The sequence below is a fragment of the Rousettus aegyptiacus genome, unplaced genomic scaffold (genome assembly GCF_014176215.1).
Source record: "Rousettus aegyptiacus isolate mRouAeg1 unplaced genomic scaffold, mRouAeg1.p scaffold_m13_p_8, whole genome shotgun sequence".
Taxonomy (NCBI): Eukaryota; Metazoa; Chordata; class Mammalia; order Chiroptera; family Pteropodidae; genus Rousettus; species Rousettus aegyptiacus.
In genome coordinates this window covers 3,469,070-3,492,264 of record NW_023416311.1, presented here as the reverse complement: position 1 = coordinate 3,492,264, position 23,195 = coordinate 3,469,070, and the positions used below count along the sequence as shown (strand labels likewise).

The window sequence follows — 23,195 nt, the reverse complement described above, 5'->3', positions numbered from 1 at the left end:
TTGAAGATTCTTGATGAGGGAAATGATCCAGAAAAAGTGGCTCTTAAAGATCGAGCTGGCGGAAGCATACGAGGTGGAGTAGAGAGAGAACCGGTTGGTAGCCATGGAAAAAGAAAAGAAACAGGACAGAGTGAAAATAGGAAATTTCATAATCAAAACATTTATTGATAAAGTACGTATTTATTGGAAATAATTTTGAAAACATAGAAAGGTTAAAAGGAGAAAAACAGCCACCTAATATCCTGCCATCCCTAATATTTGGTACATTTCCTGTATAATTTTATGGTGCTTTTCCCTCACTCAACATCATAACAAAACCTATTATTGTTAAGAAAGTTCCATGACCCCCAGTGATTTCAGGAGGCGTTTAGAAAGCAGAGTTTGTTGGATGTGGAGAATGAAGGATGGAGATGAGTCAAAGATGTCGCTGAGTTTTTGAGCCATTGACACAGCTACCTGTTTTCCAAGGTCACTCTATGCCACCTTGGGCTGTCATCCATCACACACAGCCTCCCTAGGCGAGGTGACATCATCCGCATTTTACAGATGAGGCCCCCAGGGCTTACAAACTTGCCAAGGTCACACAACTAGAAAGTGTCAACGCAGTGTAGACTTTTTGGCAGTAACTCTGAAACCAGCATTCTGTTTTCTCAGCCCCTAAACGCTTTTTTCCCCAAATCACTCCTGTTAACTGCTGTACTTGAGGTGAGACCTAAAGACCCTGGCAGGTTGGCTCTTGGGACTGTTATCCAATGGTCATACTGTAAACTGCACTCTAATAAACATTCAAAAAGACGATTTAAGCTAATAATGCAAATCTAAGACTAGCCTTGGCCATTGATAAATCCCTCTTAAGCACACAAGTGTGTTATCTTCATTCTTTTGAATTAGGAACTCATTCCCAGTGAAAGAGAAATAATATGGCAAATTAAAATTTCTCCTTTTAATGCCTGGGGTATAGAACTTTTCTTTGCTTTATTTAAGTTTAGCAATATTGAGAAAGAATCATAAAGTTGGAGATATCACTCTACCTGATGTCAAACTATACTACAAAGCTATTGTTATCAATATAACAATATTAGTTATATTAGTTTCAGGTGTACTGTATAGCGAATGGACATTTTTATACCTTATAATGTGATCACCCCACTAATTCTAGTAATCCCCTGTCACCCTGAAAACCTACCACAGTATTATTGACTGTCATCCCCTTCACCTTTCACCCATCCCCCACCTCCGTCTCCTCTGGCAACCATTCCTTTGGTCTCTTTCTATGAGTCTGTTGTTTGTTCATTTGTGTTGCTTTTTTAGATTTTTCATGTAAGCGAAACTATACAGTATCTGTCTTTCTCTGACTTACTTCACTTAGTGTAATACCCTCTAGGTCCATCCATGTTGTTGCAAATGGCAAGATTTCATTCTTTTTGATTGCTGTATAATATTCCATTTTAGATATGTGTCTATATATCACATCTTCTATATCCATTCATCTATCAGTGGACATCTAGGTTGCTTCTGTATCTTGGCTATTATAAATACTGCTGCAGTGAACATAGGGGTTCGTATATCGTTTCAAATTAGTGCTTTTTGATTATTGCTTCAGATAAATTCTCAGGATTATTGCTGGGCTGAATGGTAGATCTATTTTTAGTTTTTTTTAGGCATCTCCGTACCGTTTTCCATAGTGGCTGCTCCAGTTTACAACCCCACCAACAGTGCACAAGGGTTCTGTTTTCTCCACATCCTCGCCAATGCGTGTTATTGACTTTGATGATAGCCATTCTGACGGGAGTGAGGCACTATCATTGTGGTTCTGATTTGCATTTTTCTGATGTTTAGTGATGCTGAGTATCTTATGTATTTGTCGGCCATCTGTATGTCTTTGGAGAAATGTCTTGTCTTCTCCCATTTTTTTGATCGGATCGTTTATTTTTTTGGTTGAGTTGTATATGTTCCTATATATTTTGGATGTCGACCCCTAATCAGATATATCACCTGTGGATATACTTTTTGATTCAGTAGGTCGTCTTTTTGTTTTGTCGATGGTTTTCTTCACTGCGCAGAGGCTTTTTTTGGTTTGCTGAGGTCCCATTTATTTGTTTTCCTTGTTCAAGGAGACATATCCAAAAAGATATTACTCAGACCGATGTCAGATAGTTTACTACTGATGTTTTCTCCTTGGAGTTTTATGGTTTCAGGCCATACATTTAAGTGTTTAATCCATTTCGACTTTATTTTTGTATATGGTGTCAGAGAGTGGTCTAGTTTCATTTTTTTTTTTTTTCTCGCATGTATCTGTCCAGTTTTTCCAAAACCACACGTCGAAGAGACTGTTCTTTCTCCATTGTGTATCCTTGACTCCTTTGTCGTAAAGTAGTTGACCATATGAGCGAGGGTTTATTTCTGGGCAGTCTGTTCTAGTCTCTTGGTCTACGTGTCTGTTTTTATTCCAGTACCATGCTATTTTGATAACAATAGCTTTGTAGTATAGTTTGATATCAGGTAGAGTGATATCTCCAACTTTATGATTCTTTCTCAATATCGCTTTGGCTGTTCGTGGTCTTTCATGGTTCCATATAAATTTCAGGATTGTTCGTTCAAGTTCTGAGAAGAATGCCATTGGTATTTTGATAGGGATTGAATTGAATCTGTAGATTGCTTTGGGTAGAATGGTCATTTTAATGATAATCCTTCCATTCCATGAGCATGGCGAATCCTTCCATCTATTTGTGTCCTCTTCAGTTTCTTTCTTCAGTGACTTATGGTTTTTGGAGTATAGATCTTTTACATTCTCGGTTAAATTTATTCCTAGGTATTTTATTCTTTCTGCTATAGCTGTAAATGTGACTTTTTTTTTCTGATTGTTCATTATTAATGTATAAGAATGCAGCAGATTTCCATATGTTAATATTGTATCCTGCTACTTTATTGAATTCTTCTATTTTTTGGTGCACTCTTTAGGGTTCATTCTCTCTCTCTCTCTCTCTGGAAATAGCGATGGTTTTACTTCCTTCTTTCCAGTTCCTTTGTCTTGTCTGATTGCTATGGCAAGGACTTCCAATACTGTGTTGAGTAATAGTGGTGAGAGTGGGCATCCTTGTCTTGTTCATGACCTTAGAAGAAAAGCTTTCAGCTTTCACCACTGATTACAATGTCAACTGTGGTCTTGTTATATATGGCCTTTATCAACTCGAGAAAAGTTCCTTCTATACCCACTTTTTTGAGAGTTTTTTTCATAAATGGATGCTGATTTTGTCAGATGCCTTTTCTGCATCTGTTGAGATAATCACATGATTTTTATCCTTGGTTTTGTTGATGGGATGAAACACATTAATTGTATGAATGTTGAACCACCTGGTATATATAAATCCCACTGGATCATGGTGTATAACCTTTAAACAGAATGTCAAATTCAGTTTGCTAGTATTTTGTTGATAAATTTTGCATCTGTGTTCATCAGGGATATTGGCTTATAATTGTCTTTTTTTGGTGTGGTGTTTTTGGTTTTAGCATCAGGGTAATGCTGGTCTCATAGAATGAGTTTGGAAGCATTTCTTCCTCCTCAATTTTTTGGAATAGTCTGAGAAGACTAGGTACTAATTCTCTTCAAATGTTTGGTGTAATTCACCTGTGAAACTGTCTGGTAGTGAGTGGGCTTTTGTTTTTTGGGAGTTTTTTGATTACTCTTTCAATTTCATTGCTAGTAATTGGTATTTTCAACTTCTCTGTTTCTTTCCGGTTTAGTCTTAGAAGGTTGTATGTTTCTAGAAATTTATCCACTTGTTCTAAGTTGTCCAGTTTATTGGCATATATAAGTGGTCATAGTATTCCTTAATGGTTCTTTGTATTTCTGTGGTGTCGGTGATAATCTCTCTTTTTTAAAAAAAAATTTATTTTAGGCGAGACAGCCCATGGTTGATCTCACAGGTTGCAAGGACTTTGTCAGCTTACAATCCCTTATTTTTTTATTTTTTATTTTTTACGCCTACAGCACCTGGTCTTCCTAGGTGGTCTCCCATCCAAGTACTAACCAGGCCCAACCCTGCCGAGCTTCCGAGATCAGACGGGATCGGGCTTGTTCAGGGTGGCATGGCTATAGACTTCTCTTTTATTTCCGATTTTATTTATGTTCTCTTTTTTTCGCTTGACGAGTCTTGCTAGAGGCTTGTCAGTTTTATTTATCCTTTCAAGGAACCAGCTCTTAGTTTTATTGATTTTTTCTGTTGTTTTTCTAATTCATTTATTTCTGCTCTGATCTTTTTATTTCCTTTCAACTACTTACTCTGGGTTCGTTTGTTTCTCTTGTTCTAATTCCTTTACGTGTAATTTAGTTGGGATTTTTCCTGCTTCTTGAGATGGGCCTCTATAGCTATAAGCTTTCCTCTTATAACTACTTTTTCTGGATTACATGAATTTTGTACAATTGTGTTTTCATTTTCATTTGACTCAAAGTAGTTTTTTAATTTCCTGTTCGATTTCTTCTTTAATCCACTGATTGTTTAGAATCATGTTGTTTAATCTCCATTGTGTGCGTGTGCGTGTGTGTGTGTGTGTGTGTGTGTGTGTGTGTGTTTTCAGTTTTCTTCCTGTAGTTGATTTCCAGTCGCATGCCATTGTGGTCAGAAAATATGGTTGATATAATTTCAGTCGTCTTGAACTTATTAAGGCTCGTTTTGTGTCCTAAGATGTAGTCTGTGCTGGAAAACGTTCCATGTGTGCTTGAGAAAAATATGTAATCTGTTGTTTTGTGATGAAATGTTCTATAAATGTCTGTTAGGTCAAACTGGTCTAATGTGGAACTTATTTTTATTTTTTGTTTTTTTTTAGGCGAGGCAACCCTTGGTTGACCTCACAGATTGCAAAGACCTTGTCAGTTTACAATTCCTTCTTTTTTATTTTTTACGCCTACAGCACCTGGTCTTCCTAGGTGGTCTCCCATCCAAGTACTAACCAGGCCCGACCCTGCTTAGCTTCTTAGATCAGATGAGATCGGGCTTGTTCAGGGTGGCGTGGCCGTAGACAATGTGGCATTGTTTCTGTATTAATTTTTTGTGTGGGTGGTCTACTTGGTGAGGTAAGTGGGAGTGTTGAAGTCCCTAACTATTATAGTAATACTGTTAATTTCTGCCTTTATGTTTATTAACATCTGCTTTATATACTTGGATGCGCCTAGTTGGTTGTGTAGATATTTACAATTGTTATATTCGCTTCTTGGATTGAACCCTCAAAATTCAGTAATGTCCTTTGTCCGTTTTTGCATTCTTCATTTGAAAATCTGTTTTGTCTGATATGAGCATTCTCACCCCAGCTTTCTTTTTGTTTCTTTTTGCATGGAATGAGTATCTTTTTCCATCCCTTCACTTTAAGGCAGTGTGTGTCTTTCGATCTAAAGTGAGTCTCTTTTAGGCAGCAAGTAGATGGTTCTTGTTTTTTTCATGCATTCCACCACCCTTTGTCTTTTGATTGGAGCATATAGTCCATTTACGCTATCCTCACTTTTTAAAGTTCTTTTTGCATTTTGCTGTCTGATTGGGTGATTTCCACTATCCCGTCTTCCAGGTTGCTAATTCATTCTTCTGTCCTTGCTAATCTGCTGATTCCTTCTACTAATGTATTTTCCATCACCGACTGCATTCTTCAGCTCTGATTGGTGCTTTATTTTCTAAGTCTTTGTTGAAGTGCTCTCTGAGTTCCTCTCTTCTATCCTCATGTTTGTTGAGCATCCTTATGACCGTTTCTTTGAATTCTTTATCATGCAGATCACTTCTGCTTCATTAGTTTTCTCCGGAGTTTTCTCTTGTTCCTTCATTTGAGGCATATTATTCTGTCTCCCCATTTTGTCGTGTTTTCTGTGTTTGTTCCTATGAGTTAGATGAAATCGCGTCTCTCCCAGTCTTGAAAATTTGGGTTCTGCGTGGACTGTGTGCTGGTCGGTTTTGGCAGGCGGGTTGTAGTCAGGGTAGGCGTGGACAGTGCCCGGCCACAAGAGCACACAGCTTGACCCACTGTTGCCACACTTTCTCGGGATGGAGTAGCCCTGCAGGCGGTACTGCCACATCTTACTAGCTCCGCACGCTCTTCAGGCAAGGGAGCCCTGCGTGCCCACAAAACCCAGCGGGTGCGCGAAGCAGGTCCCTACCCCACCTGCTGTATCAGTCTCCCGGTGGAGGGACCTCTCATGTGCAGGTGATGGTGCCCAGTAGGGATGGCTGGGGACGTGTTACAGTGACCCTGCAGGTCAGCCAGAGAACCTCGATGGAGCTCGGGCCACCTGTCCACTGGCAAGGAACACACAGAGAACGGCACTCACCACTTGCTCCCGTCCCGGGTGGTCCCTCAGCTCTGCGGTCTCTCTTTCTCACTGGCTCATTGTGCAGAAACGTTATACTTGGCTGACAGTTGTCTTTCAGGAGGAATCGCTCTAAATAAAGGTGCATATTCGGAGTGTCCTTGGGAGGGGACGAGCTCAGTGTCGTGGCCACCTACGCCACTGCCTTCAGCCCCTAGGATTTCTTTTTAGTCACGTTGAAATAGTTTATGAGATCCGAGCCATCTTACCCTGGATTGGAAGAAAGGCTATTAGCTCTTAAGATTAGTTTATGATTTTACTTACCCTTTACAGTTCTGTTTCATTTAGAAAAATAAGAAAATTGTGATATGCATATCATTTAAATCTTTTTTTCATGAAGCAGTATTTACAAACACTGATTAGAAAGTTATTTAGTAAAAACAGAAGTACAAATTTGTGAGCACTCTGGGCTGCATATGAGTCAAATTTTGTTTAGCAAATAGAAGCGCTGGCCCAACTTCTTTTTTCTTGACCTCTGCTTTTAAAGTGGGGGGTGTAACCCTAACCTGTAACCTTAAAAATCCAGTATTTAAATATGACGATGGTTCTACAGACCCATGTTAACGAAACGTCACAAAGGCAAACCCTTCCTCCCACAACAAAAAGTGCGTGTAAAACCTGGTGAGGAGACGAGTCAGTTGTGTACACAGTGTCAATTTCCTGGCTTTGGTAACGCACTAACTATATTTATGAAAAACGTAACCATCAGGGGAAGCGGGGTGGTGGGTCCCCAGGACCTCTCTACTATTTTTGCAATTTCTTATGAGAGTCTATAATTGGTTCAAAATAAAAAGTTTTAAAAATACATCAGTTAGGGCAGCTCGAACAATGACGTTATATTTATGGTATGGATTCCTCAGCCATTAAAAACGTGAGGTGGATTTGTGTGTACTGAGAGGAAGAGGGAGGCCCCGCCAGGTTCTCGAGTGAGGAAGACGAGCTGCAGCCCAATGTGTGTGATTATTTTTGTAAAACGACGACAAACAGGTTTTGATAACAAAAGGCATGTATTCACAGGGGACAGACAAAGGCTTACAAAGGTGAAAACCACAACGTTGGCACCGGTGACCCCTAGAATGTGGGAGTTGGGGGGGGGCATTCGCGTTGTACCCAACACGTGACAATATTGTGTGAACTTTCGTCTGTAAGCATTTGTTTTTCTAATTTTTATAAAGACAGTTATGTTACACATTAACGAAATGTAGGCGCCTGACGAAGCTTCTGGTTCTCTTGTGTCTGCAAACGAACGTGCTGAGTTGCCAGTTTTCCAGTGGTTTCTCTCAGCCAACGGGTGTGTCGCGATCTCAGTCCAGTTTGAACTATTGTCCTTCTCGTTCTTGCCAAAGATAATCAATCCTGTCCCTTTTCAGAAAGAAATGTTCGTAACCTCTAACAGACCTGCTTGAGAGCCATGACGTTTGGCTCCCTGTACGTGTACGGGTATTCCTGTATGACAATAGTCTTTGATTTTTTTTTTTTTAAGTTAGAGTCTTGGATGCGTTTTTAATGCATTCATCTCTTACAAAAAGAGAACATGGTAAGCATTTGTTTTGTCTTAATGGCCAGATGTTTTGTCCACATGTTGGCATTCTCCCTGCGTCACGTTTTTAGAAGAGGTGCGCCAAGATGTCTCATTCATTTGTGTGTGTGTGTGTGTGTGCGTGTATGTGTGTGTGTAAGAGAGAATAAGACATATGAGGGCATAGATTTCTATCTGACTGCCTTCCTGCCCTGTCCCCAGTGCCTGGACTAGTGGCTAGTACCTTAAAGTTGCCCCCTGAGTGACTATTTGTGTGTGTTTGTGAGTATTGGTGTGGTAATTATATAGAATAGCTCTTTCTCTAACTTTCCCAGAAACCACTTTGGTACTGGTCTTCAAGAATGACTTTTCACATAGATTTGCCCCGTGAGTGAGTCAGGGAAGCCATTTGTGACATCAGCAATTTTATCTGCATATGGATGCTTCTGGCTGCAAGGACAGACAGCTCATGGGCCCCAGAAAAATAATTCACCGTGTTCTCCTGCGTTAACAAGCGCGGGCACGGGGCCAGGCAGGGCGGTCCTCTCTGCTCCGTCATGCCCGGATCGCAAGGTGGCAGCCGTCACTCCAGGCGTCATGTCCACATGTGGCTGCACCCGAGGCAGAGCGATGGGAGCCTTCAGTCTCTTGGGCTCCTGTTTAAGAACAAGGAAATCTTTCCTTGAAGCAACTAGACATGGGTCACGTGTCCATGTCTAAACCCCCCACTGGTGGCAGAGTGAGACCACCATTATTGATTTGGACCCATATTATTCGTTTACCGAATCCATTTGGGCTGCAGTAACAAAATACTACAAACTGGGGGGCTCAGAAACAACAAATTTCACACAGCTCTGGGAGCTGGCAAGTGCAAGGTTAAGTGTCTGGCGAGAGCCCTCTTCCTGGTTCATAGATGGCTGTCTTCTTGCCGTGGCCTCATGTGGAAGGAAGGGGCAAGAGAGCTTTCTTGGGCCACTCCTCCAAGGGCACGAATTCTCTTCATGAGGGTCCGACCCTCAAGACGGCATCATTCCTGCAAGGTTCCACCTCCTAACACCATTACCTCGAGGGTTAGGTCACCATAGCAGGTTGCCATAACAATAGAAATTTATTTTCTCATGGTTCTGGAGGCCGGAAGTCCAAGACCAAGGTGCCAGCAGGGTCTGATTCTGTGAGGCCTTTCTCCTTGGCCCGCAGACGTCCATCTTCCTGTGTCCTCACGTGGGCTTCTTCCCTGTGTGTGTGCATTCCTGGGGTCTCTTCCTCCTCTTCTAGGGACACCAGCCCTGTTGGATTAGGGCCCTACTCTTAGGACCTCGTCTCGTACTTATTGCTTCCAAGGGCAGTCACTAGGGTTTGGGGCTTCAGCATATGAAGCGGGGGGACCTCTGTCTATAAAAGGACCCAACCTGATTTTTGTTGGGCAGAGACATAAGTCTGAATAAAATCAGGGGTTCTGTGGGGGCGGGGGGTGTTTGGGGCTACCAACACTGTCTCCATAGTCGGCTATCACCTCGATTATTCAGGCATCACCTGGGACACAGAGGAACACGGCTGGAGAGGGCGGAATGGCACTATAAAGAAGACTCTCTTATTTTTTTGACCTCGAGGCCAGACCAGATACAGATCTCATTTCCACTTGCTAGGAAGTGGCTTAACTTATCTGAGCTTTGGCTTCCTCGTCTGTAAAGTGGGCCTCACAGGGCTATTGTGAAGAATAGATAAGAAAAGATTTGTAAAGTGTGTAGCCCAGTGACAGGGTGAGTGCTCTTTTGTCCTAGGGGTGGCCTTGTCCGTGCCATTCAGAACCTTCCAGGAGCATTGCCCTATAGGATACTTCCACTGACGTTTTTTTAAAATAGGAGCTCTTTTGAAGATGCACAATAGTCTTAGGTTAGCTCTAAGGCTATTAAGAGTATTGCAATGAGTAAAATATTTGCTTCCTTTGGGGGGAAATGTTGCTTTAGAATCTCCAACCTGATAATTCTCATTATTTTTAAAAATTTATTAGACTCTGCTCACCGAGATGATGGAGCGATGTAAGAAACTTGGAAACAAGTAAGTTTTAAAAAAATTCACAAGGCATGAGTTTGAAAATGGAGTCGTGTGTGTGTGTGTTTTGAGCTTGGCATGCTTGTGTGGGCAGGAGGGTGCAGGACAGTGTGGGGGGCAGGAGACCAGAGTCCAGTCGCCTGGCTGCAGAAGCCTGGATCTGCCCTTCGTAGCTTGTGAACTTGACCTCTCTGTACCCTATTCTCCTTATCTGTAAATTGGATTCAAGTACATTCCGTTCCCCGTGGGGCTCCGGCAAGCAGTAGGTCAGGGCGAACTCTGTCTTCCTCTCTCTCCTCTTGGTGGTGGATGTTTCTAAGTCACAGTGTCCCTAGGTCCCAGAACAGGGCTTTTCATGAGGGATGTGGACGGCTATGTGTTTGCAGCCGGGATCAATACTGTTCCTTAATGTTTAGTTTTATTAGTGCACCGGCCCATCAAAGGCTCCATTTGCTTCTCGTTGGATGGGTTTGATTGCTCGCTCATTCACCTGTCCGTCCATCACTCCAGCCACGCGGCCACCCACCCACCCGTGTGTCCATTCATTCAGTCATCTCGACATTTATCCACTTCCCAATGTGACCAACCACCGCGTCGATCTCTAGGGGTTGCCTTTGTACTTTAGTTTTTTTTCAGCCTCGCATTGAAGGGCCGTCAGTCATCCTTCTGGTGACATACGCCCTAAGGGAAAAGAGGCTCTCTCGCGGGGCCGGTCTGCTGACATGGGGCGCGTACGCGTGTCTTGCAGTGCCTTGCTCCTGAATTCCGTGATGTCAGCGTTCCGGGCCGAGTTCGTCGCCACGAGGTCCATGGATTTCATTGGCATGATTAAGGAGTGCGACGAGTCGGGTTTCCCCAAGGTGGGCCGCGGGCTGAGTGCGCAGCGGGGAGCAGAGATGGGGCATTTCCCCGAAGCCCTGGTTGGGAGAGAGTCGGCTGCGGGGTGGCCCGGGCTGATGGGAGAGCAGGCGAAGGCTGGGTCCCCGAAGAACTCGGCGGAAGTCGAATTAGGGCTGGGCCTGCCAGACCGGCGTGGCGGCTGCGGGCCATCCGTGCAGTTCGCTCCCTGGGGAGCATTTAGGGAAGACCGTGGCCTCGCGTGTTTAAAGGCAGGTCTTCACTCGTTACTTGCGAAAAGCTTTGTCCAGCAGAATGTTGTGGCCCAGGAACTAGACCAGGACGTGGAGCCAGCCCGTTACGTTGCGTATCTTCGTCTAGCTTGTGGGGCCTGTGGTCTGTGGCTGAGCTTCAGGGAGAGGAGCCGTGGGAAGATCAACCCCGAGGCGGGCCGAAGGGTACGACCCTGAGCCCGAAACGGCTCTGATTTAAAATCTCCAGCATCGTAACGGTTTGGTGTTCTTCGTAGCATCTCCTTTTCCGCTCGCTGGGGTTGAACCTGGCCTTGGCCGATCCTCCCGAGGGCGATCGACTTGCGATTCTCAGTGAAGCTTGGAAAGTGATCACCAAATTGAAGAATCCACAGGTGGGTGGCCATTCCGACCTTAGATTGACTGCTTTTTGTCCAAGTTATGTTAGTGTATGCTTTCTTTTTTAAAAAATTATCTTTTAACTCATTGCACCTCTTTTTAAACAAGAAGTCAACTTCTTTTAATTGTATCATTTGTTAACTTACGAGGGGGAACCGATAGCCTTAAAGATACATTTCTCTGGTTTTCGTATCCCAATGATGTCTCATTCTTGATGCCTCAGGATGCACTAAAGATGCAAAGTCGCAAATACTTGAAACTTTAAAAGACCTGTCACTTTGCAAATAGCATCCAGATGCGGCTGTCAATAGTGTTTGGACTTGAAAATATCAGTTTAGTAGGATATTCCGGAATCAAAGATCAGCCATCAGGGCAGAAATTAGCAAAAGGGAATCCCAGCTTCTATCCCTTGAACAGAGATGGTGGAAGCCTCTTTTATCCCCAGACTTCCAGTGCAGGAGATCTTGGGGAGACGGACCACCTGCTGTTAGTGCTGAGGTGCGCGCGGTAACAGCCGTCGTGGTGGGTTTCGTGGCCTCGCTGGCCTTGTGGCAGCTCACCAGCAGCTCGCGTGGTTTCTGGTAGGGAAAATGGTATTGGCTGTCTCCGTGGCTGCGGGATCGGCTGAAGCCACACTCCGGCACACCCTGCGCTGGTCCTCTCCTGCCCACAGTGGGTCCCAGTTCTTTCCGGCTGCTGTAACGAGACGGTGACTTATGAAAAACAAATTTATTTCCGACAGTCCCGGAGGCTGGAAGTCAGAGATGAGGGGCCGGCAGGGTCGGGTTCTGGTGCGGACTCCCTTCTGGGTGGTAGACTGCAGCTTCTCCTCCTCACATGGAGAGGTTGGGAGCGCAGCGATCCCATTCGCGAGGGCTCCACCCTCATGACCTAATCACCTTCCAGACACCATCCCCTTGTGAGCTGGACAGACGTTCAGTACGTAACCCAGCGAATAACTGGGTAGAGATGTGTGCGGCGTTTGATAGAATCATTTCTGAAGAGAGAGGTACTGAAATGAGCGCAGCCGTAAACCCCTTGCTAATCGCATTTACGATAGTATGTTGAGAATGGTGGTATAATTTAGAAAAATTAGAAACAATGAAAAAATGGGACATCTAGGTTAGGTTTAGCAAAAGCCTCACTAAAATCCAGCTGTCGAAATTCTCTGCTTAGCCTAACTCTGATTGGCTAACTAAAACAGCTTATTTAGGGTATTTAAATCAAGAACTTCGGGACTTACAGTGCCTGTACTCGAGTGCTTCAAAACTGTATTCATGGTTTTCTCTTCACATGGTGGAGGGACTGGGAGGGAGCCCCCTGACCCAGCATTCCAGTCACACCTAGAATGTTCCTGGCCTTTCTCGTGTGAATTAGATAACCGTTTTCCCCACCCCCATTTGTTTCTTTTTTTTCTTTTTTCAGAACAGAAGAGGTATGTATACTTGCAGTCTACATTTTTCCTTGACCATTTTTTTTTCCCATTTGAGTGACTTCCCAGGCGTGAAGCCTTACCGAGTTGATCACTCATTTCCTTAGCCATCTCGTTGTTTCTCCATGGGTCTAACTCCTACTTGAACCTAGCACATGATTTCTTCCCTAAAACCTTTGTGCTTTCTTAAACTTTTTACAATATATACACATCACCCTTTTATAGGGCAGATGGTTTACTTTGTACAGGCAGGAAGCAGACGAACCGCTGAAATTCCTGTCAGTTGTCAACTCTTTCAAGTCATCACAGCCCGTGAAGGGGTTTGTTTGTGCATGACGACCTGCTCGCGTCGGGTCGACCACGGTGTTCTGGTTCTAAAGACATTTTTCTTTTTCCCTGCAGGATTACATTAACTGTGCCGAAGTGTGGGTCGAGTACACCTGCAAGCATTTCACGGTATGTGTGGCTGCAATGTTGTTTTGGAAAGAATTATGTATTTTTTTCACGCTTATAGTAAGGAATAAGTCTAGCTTAGGCATTTTATAATGGCAGTTCTTAATTTATAAAACGAGTTTTATACTGGAGTGTGATGGAGCATTAATATGCGTGCAGTAACAAAAGTGTTCCACACACACGTGTGAATTTGGGAATTGCTGCGTTGCACAAAGTTAAGCAGTCTTTTCACGGTAAGATACGTTAGACGCTTATATGCTAAGGTGCATTGTGACTTTCCGTGGGGGCCTAGGAAGCAGTATTTCCCAGACTCGCATGTAATTATTTTCTAAGCACACAATGACACTTCTTTCCCGAGGCCCAGACTGGAACCGGAGTGTGAGAAATACTGGGCTTGTCACAGAGCAGAGACTTTAGAAGCAGAAGAACTGATTTGGATCCCAGGGTTGCTTATTTTAACCAACTTTTAAAAATGGAAGCGTAGCAAGCACATATATTGTAAGTTTGCTGCCCAGTGAATCCTCACAAGGTACACCCAGATAATCATTGTCCAGATCGAGAAACAGGAAGTAACCCCAAGTCCCCCCCAAACGCCCTTCCCCACGTCGCAGCCCCCAGCGTTTGGGAGCCGAAGGTCCCACCGTCCTGGCACTTAACTCCAGATCTTGGCTTTGCCTTGTTTTGAGCATTGTATAAATCCTGGTCTATTGATTTTGTTTCTTTTGTCCAACTTTTGTTTCATGTTTTACTATGGAAATTTGAAACACGATCCCTTTTATACTCATCACCCAGAAATGGCCAGCTTATGACAAGTCCTGTTTCATTTACGTCCTGACCCCTTTTCTCCCCACTCCTGGATTATTTTGAAGCAAGTCTCAGACGTCAAATTTCATCTGTCGTTATTTTAGCAAATGTGCATAAAATATAAGAATTCTGTTCTCTGAAACAAAATCCCAGTATGTTATCCTAACTAAATGGATAATGCTTTAATATCGTGAAAAATTAGCGTCTGGATTTCCCCAATTGTCTCTTTTTTTTTTTTTACAGTTTATCTGTTGAATCAGGATTCGAATAAGGTCCATATATTGGGACATAGGGTCTTAGGGTTCTTTTGCTCGGGAAATTCTCTCTCATTCCCTCTCCCTTCCCTTTTTTTCGCGGTAACTCATATATGTTGAAACTGGGTCGTTTGTCCCGTGGAGCTTCCGTAATTGGCATCCCTATGGCGACATTCAGCGTGTCCTTTTGCCTTCCGTATTTCCTATAAATTGGCAGTTAATTCTGGAGACTTAGCTTCAGATTTGCTTCTGTGGCACTGTGGCTGGTGGTGCGGTGCTCCGTGTCTCTGTGGCGTGAGCACGTGAAGCACGTGGCAGCTCATAGATTATCACAGGTTGCGAAATGGTGACACTCAGAGTTATCGTGTCCTCTCGATTTGTGTAAAGAGAAGCTCCTCTCGTCAGGCATTTCGTTACCCTGAAGGTGCAGTCGGTACAGGAAAGGTAGAACCGATGCCCGTTTTTGTCCCACGACTAGTTTATTTACTAGTTTTCAGAACATGAGTTCACCTCCCCACACCGCAAAGCGGCTGGTGAGTTGTGGCTACTCTCGGCGTCTTGAGTCATGTCCTTGTGGACGCTCAGTTGTCCCACCTGTGTCCTGTGGGCGGCTTCCAGCGGGCTTCAGAGTCCTCGGACACGCTCTCTGTCGTCTTCGATGCTTTCTTTGCTTTCTAAGCTGTTCCAGCCCCCTTAGCACATTTCTTCTCCCAGTTTTCGAATCAGCTCTTTTTCCAAGGAACTTTATTTACTTTAGTGTTGTCATCAGATTTTCTTTTTTTTTTGCTGTGTGACCCTAGCTAAGTCACTTAACTTCTCTGAGCCTCCACGTCCTCATCTGTAGAGTGGGAATAGTGATGTCCATGTAATGAGCATTAAACCAGACAGTAAAGTTAACATGATGGCAACTCTTTAGATAACACGAACTGAGGGCCGGGCACTTTTCCTCTGAACCGGGCGGCCTCAGAGCCACCTCGCTAGGAGACGTCACTGTTTTCGTATAGACCAGAGGCCAGCACGCTTTCTGTAGAGGGCCAGACAGTAAATGCTTGAGGCTTTGCGGACCCATACGATCACTGTCACAAGTATCCAACTCTAGTGCCTGTTACGAAATACCATTCTTCTTTCGGTTTGATTGTAAAAACCATTCCTAGTTCACAGGCTGTACAGAAACAGGCATCGGGCTGGGGCTGGGCTGTGGTTGGCCGACTCCTGATGCACACGACAGAAGGGAAGTGGGCAATGGGTCACCTGGCTTGTAGGGAGCAGGTCTCTGCTCTTCCCACAACGCCTCCCTGGTCTCTGCAGCACCCAGGGACGGGCCTGGGACAGGCGGGTGGAGAGGGGCACGGCCGAATTTGCCAGCACCCAGGGCGAGCGTGGAGAGCGCAAAGCCAGTCCTGAGGTGGTGTAGACACGGCCTCCTTTAGGGCTTTGGTATGGGTGGGACTTTCTTCCCCTCGTAACATTTCCATCGGAGCACTCAAAACTATTTTCTGGAAGCTGTGTGATATATTTTAAAAATGTTCGTTTTTTTCCCCGGTAAGATGGTCAACAACCACCACGCAGTGTCTCATACAGGTTTCCTCCATTTTCCCCACTCAGAAACGCGAGATCAACACCGTTTTGGCTGACGTCATCAAGCACATGACCCCGGACCGTGCGTTCGAGGACTCCTACCCCCAGGTAGCAGACTCTCCTGTCTCACGCCCACACTGTTGGGGATTTCGTTCCGTCGAGTGAAAATGGCATGTCACGTGGGTCAGGCCACGAAGTCTGAGTCCCGGCTTTGCCAGATCGTCTTCGCGTGTCCTTTACTCAGTTACTCGGCCTCGTGTCTCAGTTTTCTCATCTGTGAAAGGGGGGTGACAATCGTCCTACCCTCGGAGAGGCTGCGAGGGCTAGCTGGGATGCTGTGTGGGAAACCCGGGCACAGTGGCTTGGCTACAGTAAGGCGCCTGTGGTTTTCAGTTCAATTAACTCTTATATTTGGAAAGAAATTGAAGCTGATTGGAAAGTTGAAAGAATAGCTCAGGGCAGCCCTGTTATTCTTTGCTCACATTAACCAGCCGTTAACTTTTCCATCTCTGCGTCATCATTATCGTCATGTGACACACATATCTATGCATGCATGTGTGTGTGTAAATCTTTTCTGAATCGTTGGAGGACGGATTGCGTATATCATGCCACGTTGCCTCCGAATTGTTCAGTGAGTGTTTCTTAAGAACAAGGACGGGCGGCACAGGTTAGTTACCAGCTCGAGGGAGTTTAACGTGAACACGTCACTGCTGCCTACGCCACGGTCCGCGCTCCGCCTTCGTCAGCGGACTCAACGATGTCCTCGGGAGCGGATTTGTTCCCTTCCAGTCTAGACTCCAGCTCAGAGTCACTTACCGTAACTTTTTTTTTTTTTTTTTCAGGCGAGGCAACCCTTGGTTGACCTCACAGAACGCAAGGACCTTGTCAGCTTACAATTCCTTATTTTTTATTTTGTACACCTACAGCACCTGGTCTTCCTGGGTGGTCTCCCATCCGGGTACTAACCAGGCCCGGCCCTGCTCAGCTTCCTCACTTACTGTGACTTTTGACGTTATTAAGATTTTATGTTTTATTTAATAACATGACGTTCTGGCACTTATTGCCTGTGATCGGTTTCCAGCTTAATGTAGGGAAATTAGTTACATATTCTTGTAAGAATTTTAGAAGTCTTAAATTTTGCTAATTTACGAAACTTTCACCATTTGCTACTGAACGTGGTTCGTCATTACAATCTGTTGACCAGTACCGACTGCCTGACGTTTTTTAGGCGTGATGTAAGCAGTTCGCAAGCTACACAGCAGGCTGTTGGTAAACATCGCGTGAATAAAGTGTGTAATGTTGAGGATATTTCAGTAAGACTTTGCTAGGGACCGAATTAATTGAAAACTTGAAGTAATGTAATGATTTGAATGCAATCCATTCCTGAGAGAGAGCAATTATAATTCAGGTGCCCTGGGGTCAGCTGGCCTGCATTCAGGACAGCCACCCGTATCCGTCCTGAGCCTCCGGTCTTAAGTGAGGATCACGTCACTGTGGAGAAGTGGCTTACTCCATGTTGGGGATAGGGAAGGTACAGAGTGAGCCTAAAACATTTTCTTGTGCCAGAAAGTAAGGAAGTACTCAAAAAACTGATTGGATGGTAATGGATTATAGCCCAGTGAATACAGCAGGGTCCAGGAGATTATCCTTATGACAAATAGATAAATACAGAGATGTAGGGAAAAGTGGGCAGGGGTGCCAGTTGAGAAATGTGGAAGAAATGGTAGAGTTAAAAAAAAAAATCACCATTTGCAGCTATCTCAATAAAGACAAGAATCATTAATCTTCAGGCAAGAATCATCAACAGATGCGACATCTAAGGAGGCGGTCTGATGAGCAGGACATTTTCATATCTCATGGGGTCTTGCTGTAAAATGAGTATTAATTGCAGGAGGGAACATAGTAACTATGCAGTGGAGAAATCGGACAGCCATTTACCTGCTAGTCAAAATTCATGTCACCCCAGAGGAACAGGTAGACATCTTGAGACAGGCATGGCATCATCTTTTTTGCATTCCAGTAGATATACGTTCCCTGAATCTAACCACGAGACAACATCGGTCATGCCCGAATTGAGGCGCACTCTATAAAGTAATTGGCCTGTGCTCTTCACAGATATCGTCATTAATTAATAACAGAGAGAGGCTAAGGAACTGCTCCAAATTAACGCAGACCAAGTAGACATGACAATGAAATGCAGCCCTGATCCTCTACCGAACGGAGGAAGAAATAATGCCGTAGAGAACGCATTGAGACAGTTGACAAGGTCGGAATACGGATGGTAGATTAAAGCATCACAGTCATTCCAGTGCTAACTTTCCTGACTTTGATAACAGCAGAAATGGAAATGTCAGAGAATATGATTATTCTTAGGAAATACAAATGGAATACGAAGTGCTAAAGGGCACGACATCTATGCGGTTCACCCTCAGATGGTTCTAAGAAAAATACGTGTCCTACGTAGAAAGAACGATAAAACAAATACGGCAAAATATTGAAAATGGGTGAGGGTGAATTCGAGTAAAGATAACGTGGGAGTTATTTGTACCTATTCTTTCAGTTTTTCTGCAAGTTTGGAATTACTTCAAAATAAAAAGTTAAGAAGTGCATGTGGTGGTGTGTTTACATATTCTGCCGTTGGACGGTTAGGTGAGATGAAGCGAATACAGCAAAATGTTGGTGATTGTAGAATCTCAGTGATAAGTAAATGGCGCTTGTCATATATCCTTCGAATCGTTTTTGTTTCAGCATTTTCATAATGAAATGTGGATGGAAAAAATCTATATTTTAAAATCAGAAAATGCATGATGTGTGACTGTACTTAAGTATTAAAAATCTTTTCCTGTTCTTAAGGGATAAGTGGCTATGGATAAGTTTCAGGAACCGTTTTAACCAGGGTTACAATGTCTTATAATGCTCTGTGTTGGAATGTTGCTTGTTAGGAAGTTTTAAAGTACTTTATTTTGCTTGACTGACCTAGTCAGCTACTTAATTATGAATTGGGCTTATGCTTATACCTCTGAATATCATGTTTTTGGAACGTGAGCAATTTCTTTTGCAAAGGAGTTAAGCAGCAATATTTTTAGTATAAACAAAGGTAATTGTCAGTAAGTTTTCTCTTCTTGACTGTAACGTCAAGAGTTTACATTTGATTTAGAAAAAGCAGGTCTTGGTCCCCTCGAGCCAACGTCCTGTCAACAGGACTGTGTGCACCTTAGGGTGACCTCAGTACTGGGCACTGGGGCCGGCCTCACAGACTGTGCCACCATCCTCAAGTAATGATGTGGCCTTCGACTCGACTGGCAAACACGGTCCAGTGCCTGTCCACAGTCACGATGGGCTCCACTAGAGGGTGGCAAACCAGGGCCCACTGCCTGTTCGTGGGAATAAAGTTTTATTGGCACCCGGCCCCACCCATTTGTCACGTTTATCCACTGCAGGAATCGTCACAGCTGACTTTAATGGCGGGCTTTGAAGGGCAGGCACTGTGTACCTGAAGCATCTCATTTAATCCTCACAGCGAGCAAGATGCTGCTTTGCTCTCCATTTTACAGAAGGGGAAGTCGAGGCTTAGAAGCTGTTTCGCTAAGACCACAGAATATGGTGGGCAGACGCAGGCTGAGACAGGACTGACAGGAACTCCCTGTTTTCTCGAGCAATCCGGGTCTCTCATCATAATTTTGATTGCAAATTATGAAAAGGTTGCCTTTTTAAAGAAATCTGAGTTTTAGTAAATAAGATGTGGTTTTCATTTTGTTTTGCAGCTTCAGTCAATAATTAAGAAAGTGATTGCCCACTTCCATGATTTCTCAGTTCTTTTCTCGGTGGTAAGTGACGTTCCTCAATTATCTTGGGAAATTTATATCTGCGTCAGAGGTTCCCCGAGCGTATCAGCCATTGTTTGTTTTTGGTCATGATGACCAAGGCCAAAAGAAACACTTTCATAAAGTTCCTTTTATAAAGTAGTTGGGTCTAAACAACTTAAGTATTTATGTCATAACAACTTAATCAGCGTTTGAAAAAAGTGTGCAGAGACCGAAAGAGAAATCAGACGTGGCCTCCAGCCGACGCCACGCAGCTCTTCAGACCGGGGAGTCACGCTGGACGCCTCCTTCCACATTTCCCCTTCTGCCTTGATTTTCACGGGAGAACTGGCTTTTTTACCACGCAGTCTAAGGTCGAAGCTGTGAAACACGTCAAGCTAAGGCTTGTCTCAGTGTCTGACAGTGAAGATGTATTATGTTTCCCTCAAAAACTTAAAAAATCCTGCGACACCCTTGTGAGTTTGCAGCAGCGCCCTGGCCAAGTCCAGACCTGGGTGACCGTGTGTGTGCGGACCTTCCCTGCCCCTCGCTGCCCTCTTCCCTGGCACCCTTCCCTCTTCTGGTTTCCATTTATGTGTATTTACAAGACTGTATGTTTCTGGTTTCTTGCTTATTTAAAAATCGAAGCTGTTGTTTATTGGACATTTGCCGCGCTCCACGAGCACTGTGGTAGAACTTTCCACGCATCGCTTCGTCATTGTCACAGCACTGCTGAGAAGTGGGAGGAGCTGCTGTTCCCACTTCACAGCTGGGAGAACTGACGCTGGAAGCAATGGTGTAATTTGCTCGTCACACAGTCACTTCCTTGGAGGCAGGACGCAGAGCCCACTATGAACGGCTGACTCTTCTTTCTGTGTGCGGCAGGCCCATCGTAAAAAGACGCAAGCCCGCTTTTCATTGTGTTAGCCAGAAAAGCTTAGGGTCACCTACACGTCGCCCAGGTGACGTGCCGGACCTGGCCCTGATCCTGTTTCATAAACCTCGGGGTTCTCCCTGCTTTCAAGGGGGTCCGCCTCCGACCCACTTCAGATGGGTAGACCCCTGCCTCTATTCTGACCTTCAGAGAAATAGTGACCCATAAATTCCTTGCAATAACTGGTGAAAATTGCATGTAGAGTGCTTTTCTTTTTTTTTTTTTTTTTTAGGAAAAATTCCTGCCATTTCTGGACATGTTCCAAAAAGAAAGTGTGCGGGTGGAGGTTTGCAAATGCATCATGGACATTTTCATCAAGTAAGTGTAACACATCGTGATCGGAAGTTCCAGTTCCTGATCCCTGTTGATAGGAAACCAGTTTATGCCCTCCGAGGTCCAGTCACGTGTACGTGTTTCGTACCTAAAATACGTGGAGAGGGAAATTACATTAAAGGAGCAGTCGTGATCAAAGTTTATAATTAGCACCTAAGAAGACAAAGTCATAAGTGTCAGCAGGAGCCTGGCCGTCACTGCATGTGACTCCCGTGTGTTTTTGGAAGGCACGAGGTATTGATGAGCTACGTAGAGAGTAATGTTTTATGAGATAAAGTCATACTTTACTTGTCAAGGTTCCATCTTCAGTATATAGATTCATGATCAGTTTTCAAATTCAGTTCTTTTCATGTTATTAAATGTATTTTTCCCAGTTCTCGTTACTGCTGGTACATGAAATAAGTATAGGTGTGGCCCATAGAGGAGAGATTTTTATTTTAAAGGTCGCATATTTATGTTTATTTTAAAGTTTTGTTAGATAATATATAACTAGTTTAGTCTGATTCATGTATATTATTTTTTCAGGACAAGTTTAAAAGTCTCTTTAAATATTAAGTATGTAGATTTGCTTAAAAAAATAGGATGCAACTCAAGCACAGTTGGGAAAGTTCCGTTGGAATTTGCTCGAATAAATCTTTGAAGCTTTGTTTGAAGTGTTGTTTTCCTAAAAGATTAATTCCATATGCTTGGAACAAATATCCCTACTTTACTTACATAAATGTTTATTTTAAGAGCTTGTCCTTTTATGTTATTTGAAAAACCAAATTAATGATTATGCCCGGCACTTTAACACAGTTGTAGACAGGTTGCGGACAACTTCAGAGGGTTCCAGAAACGTGATAAGGAACCAGGTTTACCCTTTGCCTGGCTTAGGGAAACGTAGCAGTTCTACCAGGCTCTCGCAGTTACGGAAAGCTATGTATAGAAGAGCGAACTCGTTAGTGAAAGAAGAATTAAGAGGGAGCGGGAATATTGTCCATTAGCGGTGGCCGAGCTGGGTTCACGCACACGGATCATTTGTTGCTGCCGAAGTTGTCCAGTAGATAAGAACTAAGTGCTTTCATTGTTCTCAGCGGATGTCGCTTCTCCTTTAATCTCTAAATGTCTTCTAGGCATCAGCAAGAGCCCACCAAGGACCCCGTCATTCTGAACGCCCTGTTGCACGTTTGCAAGACCATGCACGACTCTGTTAAGTAAGCCCCACTTAAGGCCGAAACGTAACCTGGATTGGGTCTTCATACCACGTAATGGGACGTGAGGGAATGACGGCTTTAAGCTGCCACTGCGAATGACACTGTTTTACGAGGGCTGTTAACATTCCTGCTAACAAGGCCATTCCAGTGCAGGAGAGGAGGGAGGCTGAGGGGTAACCTTCGTGAGAAAAACGAGGTGGCAGATGTTTTCACAGAGAGATTTCTGCGGGGAGAACAAGCCTGGTTTCATCCAAGTGAATTCAAACTCCTTGTCTCAGACATTTCTGAGAGCAGCAGATAGTCCAATGAGCTCACTCATCCAGTAACATAGCCTTTAAGTTTTTCTTCTTAGCCGGTTATTTGAAATTCAAATGCAAATGGGCATGCTCCTTACATGAAGGACTTTATTTTTTCAGTATGCAGTGAGGTTCAGACCTGTCCACTGGCCTTACCTTTGCGTCAAAGACCAAATTATCATCCTTTTGCTTCCTAGCCTCCCTCCCCCCACCCCCACATGTTTCCATAAGGCCATTCTTATTTGTGGCTGAAATTCTAGTCCCCAAAGAATTTTTAAATAGAGCAGTTTGATTTACTGGAAAATGTTACAAGCATTGAGAAAATTGTTTTAGATCTTAACCATCAACAAAGACGAATTGTAGTTCTTTTTTATTTCTCTGAATTTTAGAATCTTTATTTCGTGACTTTGTGCTTTCAACTTTATGGGTAGCTATAAAAAACAAAATATCAAGACTTTTCATAATAAATGGAACCTATAGAGTTTCATTGGACAAAATAAAAATAAAGCCACAGAAAATATTCAGAAAGGCACTTGTATTAGTAGGATATTAGGTGTTGGCTTAAATAAAATAGGTTTGTTTCCCAGGTTCCTTTTGTCTTGTAACTCTGCCATACCTCTAGGTGTTGTCTCTGTGTTCCTGGTGGAGGCCGACCGACCTTGACCATGTCCGTGGGCATTGGAAGCTCATGCATAGCTCACACTCACA

General features: G+C 43.8%; 1 protein-coding gene and 2 pseudogenes across 3 annotated transcripts in view; 1 reads left to right on the top strand and 2 right to left on the bottom strand.

Annotated features, from left to right (window-relative positions):
* VPS35L (VPS35 endosomal protein sorting factor like) overlaps positions 1–23,195 on the top strand; it is a 95,364-nt gene that overhangs the window by 40,044 nt on the left and 32,125 nt on the right. For all 3 annotated transcript variants that reach the window (XM_036225458.1, XM_016156904.2, XM_016156903.2), the window contains 8 exons: positions 9,880–9,926; positions 10,669–10,780; positions 11,287–11,403; positions 13,242–13,295; positions 15,956–16,036; positions 19,693–19,755; positions 20,898–20,983; positions 22,111–22,191. In XM_036225458.1, coding sequence (XP_036081351.1) covers positions 9,880–9,926; positions 10,669–10,780; positions 11,287–11,403; positions 13,242–13,295; positions 15,956–16,036; positions 19,693–19,755; positions 20,898–20,983; positions 22,111–22,191 — 641 coding nt within the window. The remainder of the gene's footprint in view (positions 1–9,879; positions 9,927–10,668; positions 10,781–11,286; positions 11,404–13,241; positions 13,296–15,955; positions 16,037–19,692; positions 19,756–20,897; positions 20,984–22,110; positions 22,192–23,195) is intronic.
* Positions 3,983–4,101, bottom strand: LOC118607557 (annotated as a pseudogene).
* On the bottom strand, positions 4,903–5,021 carry LOC118607111 (annotated as a pseudogene).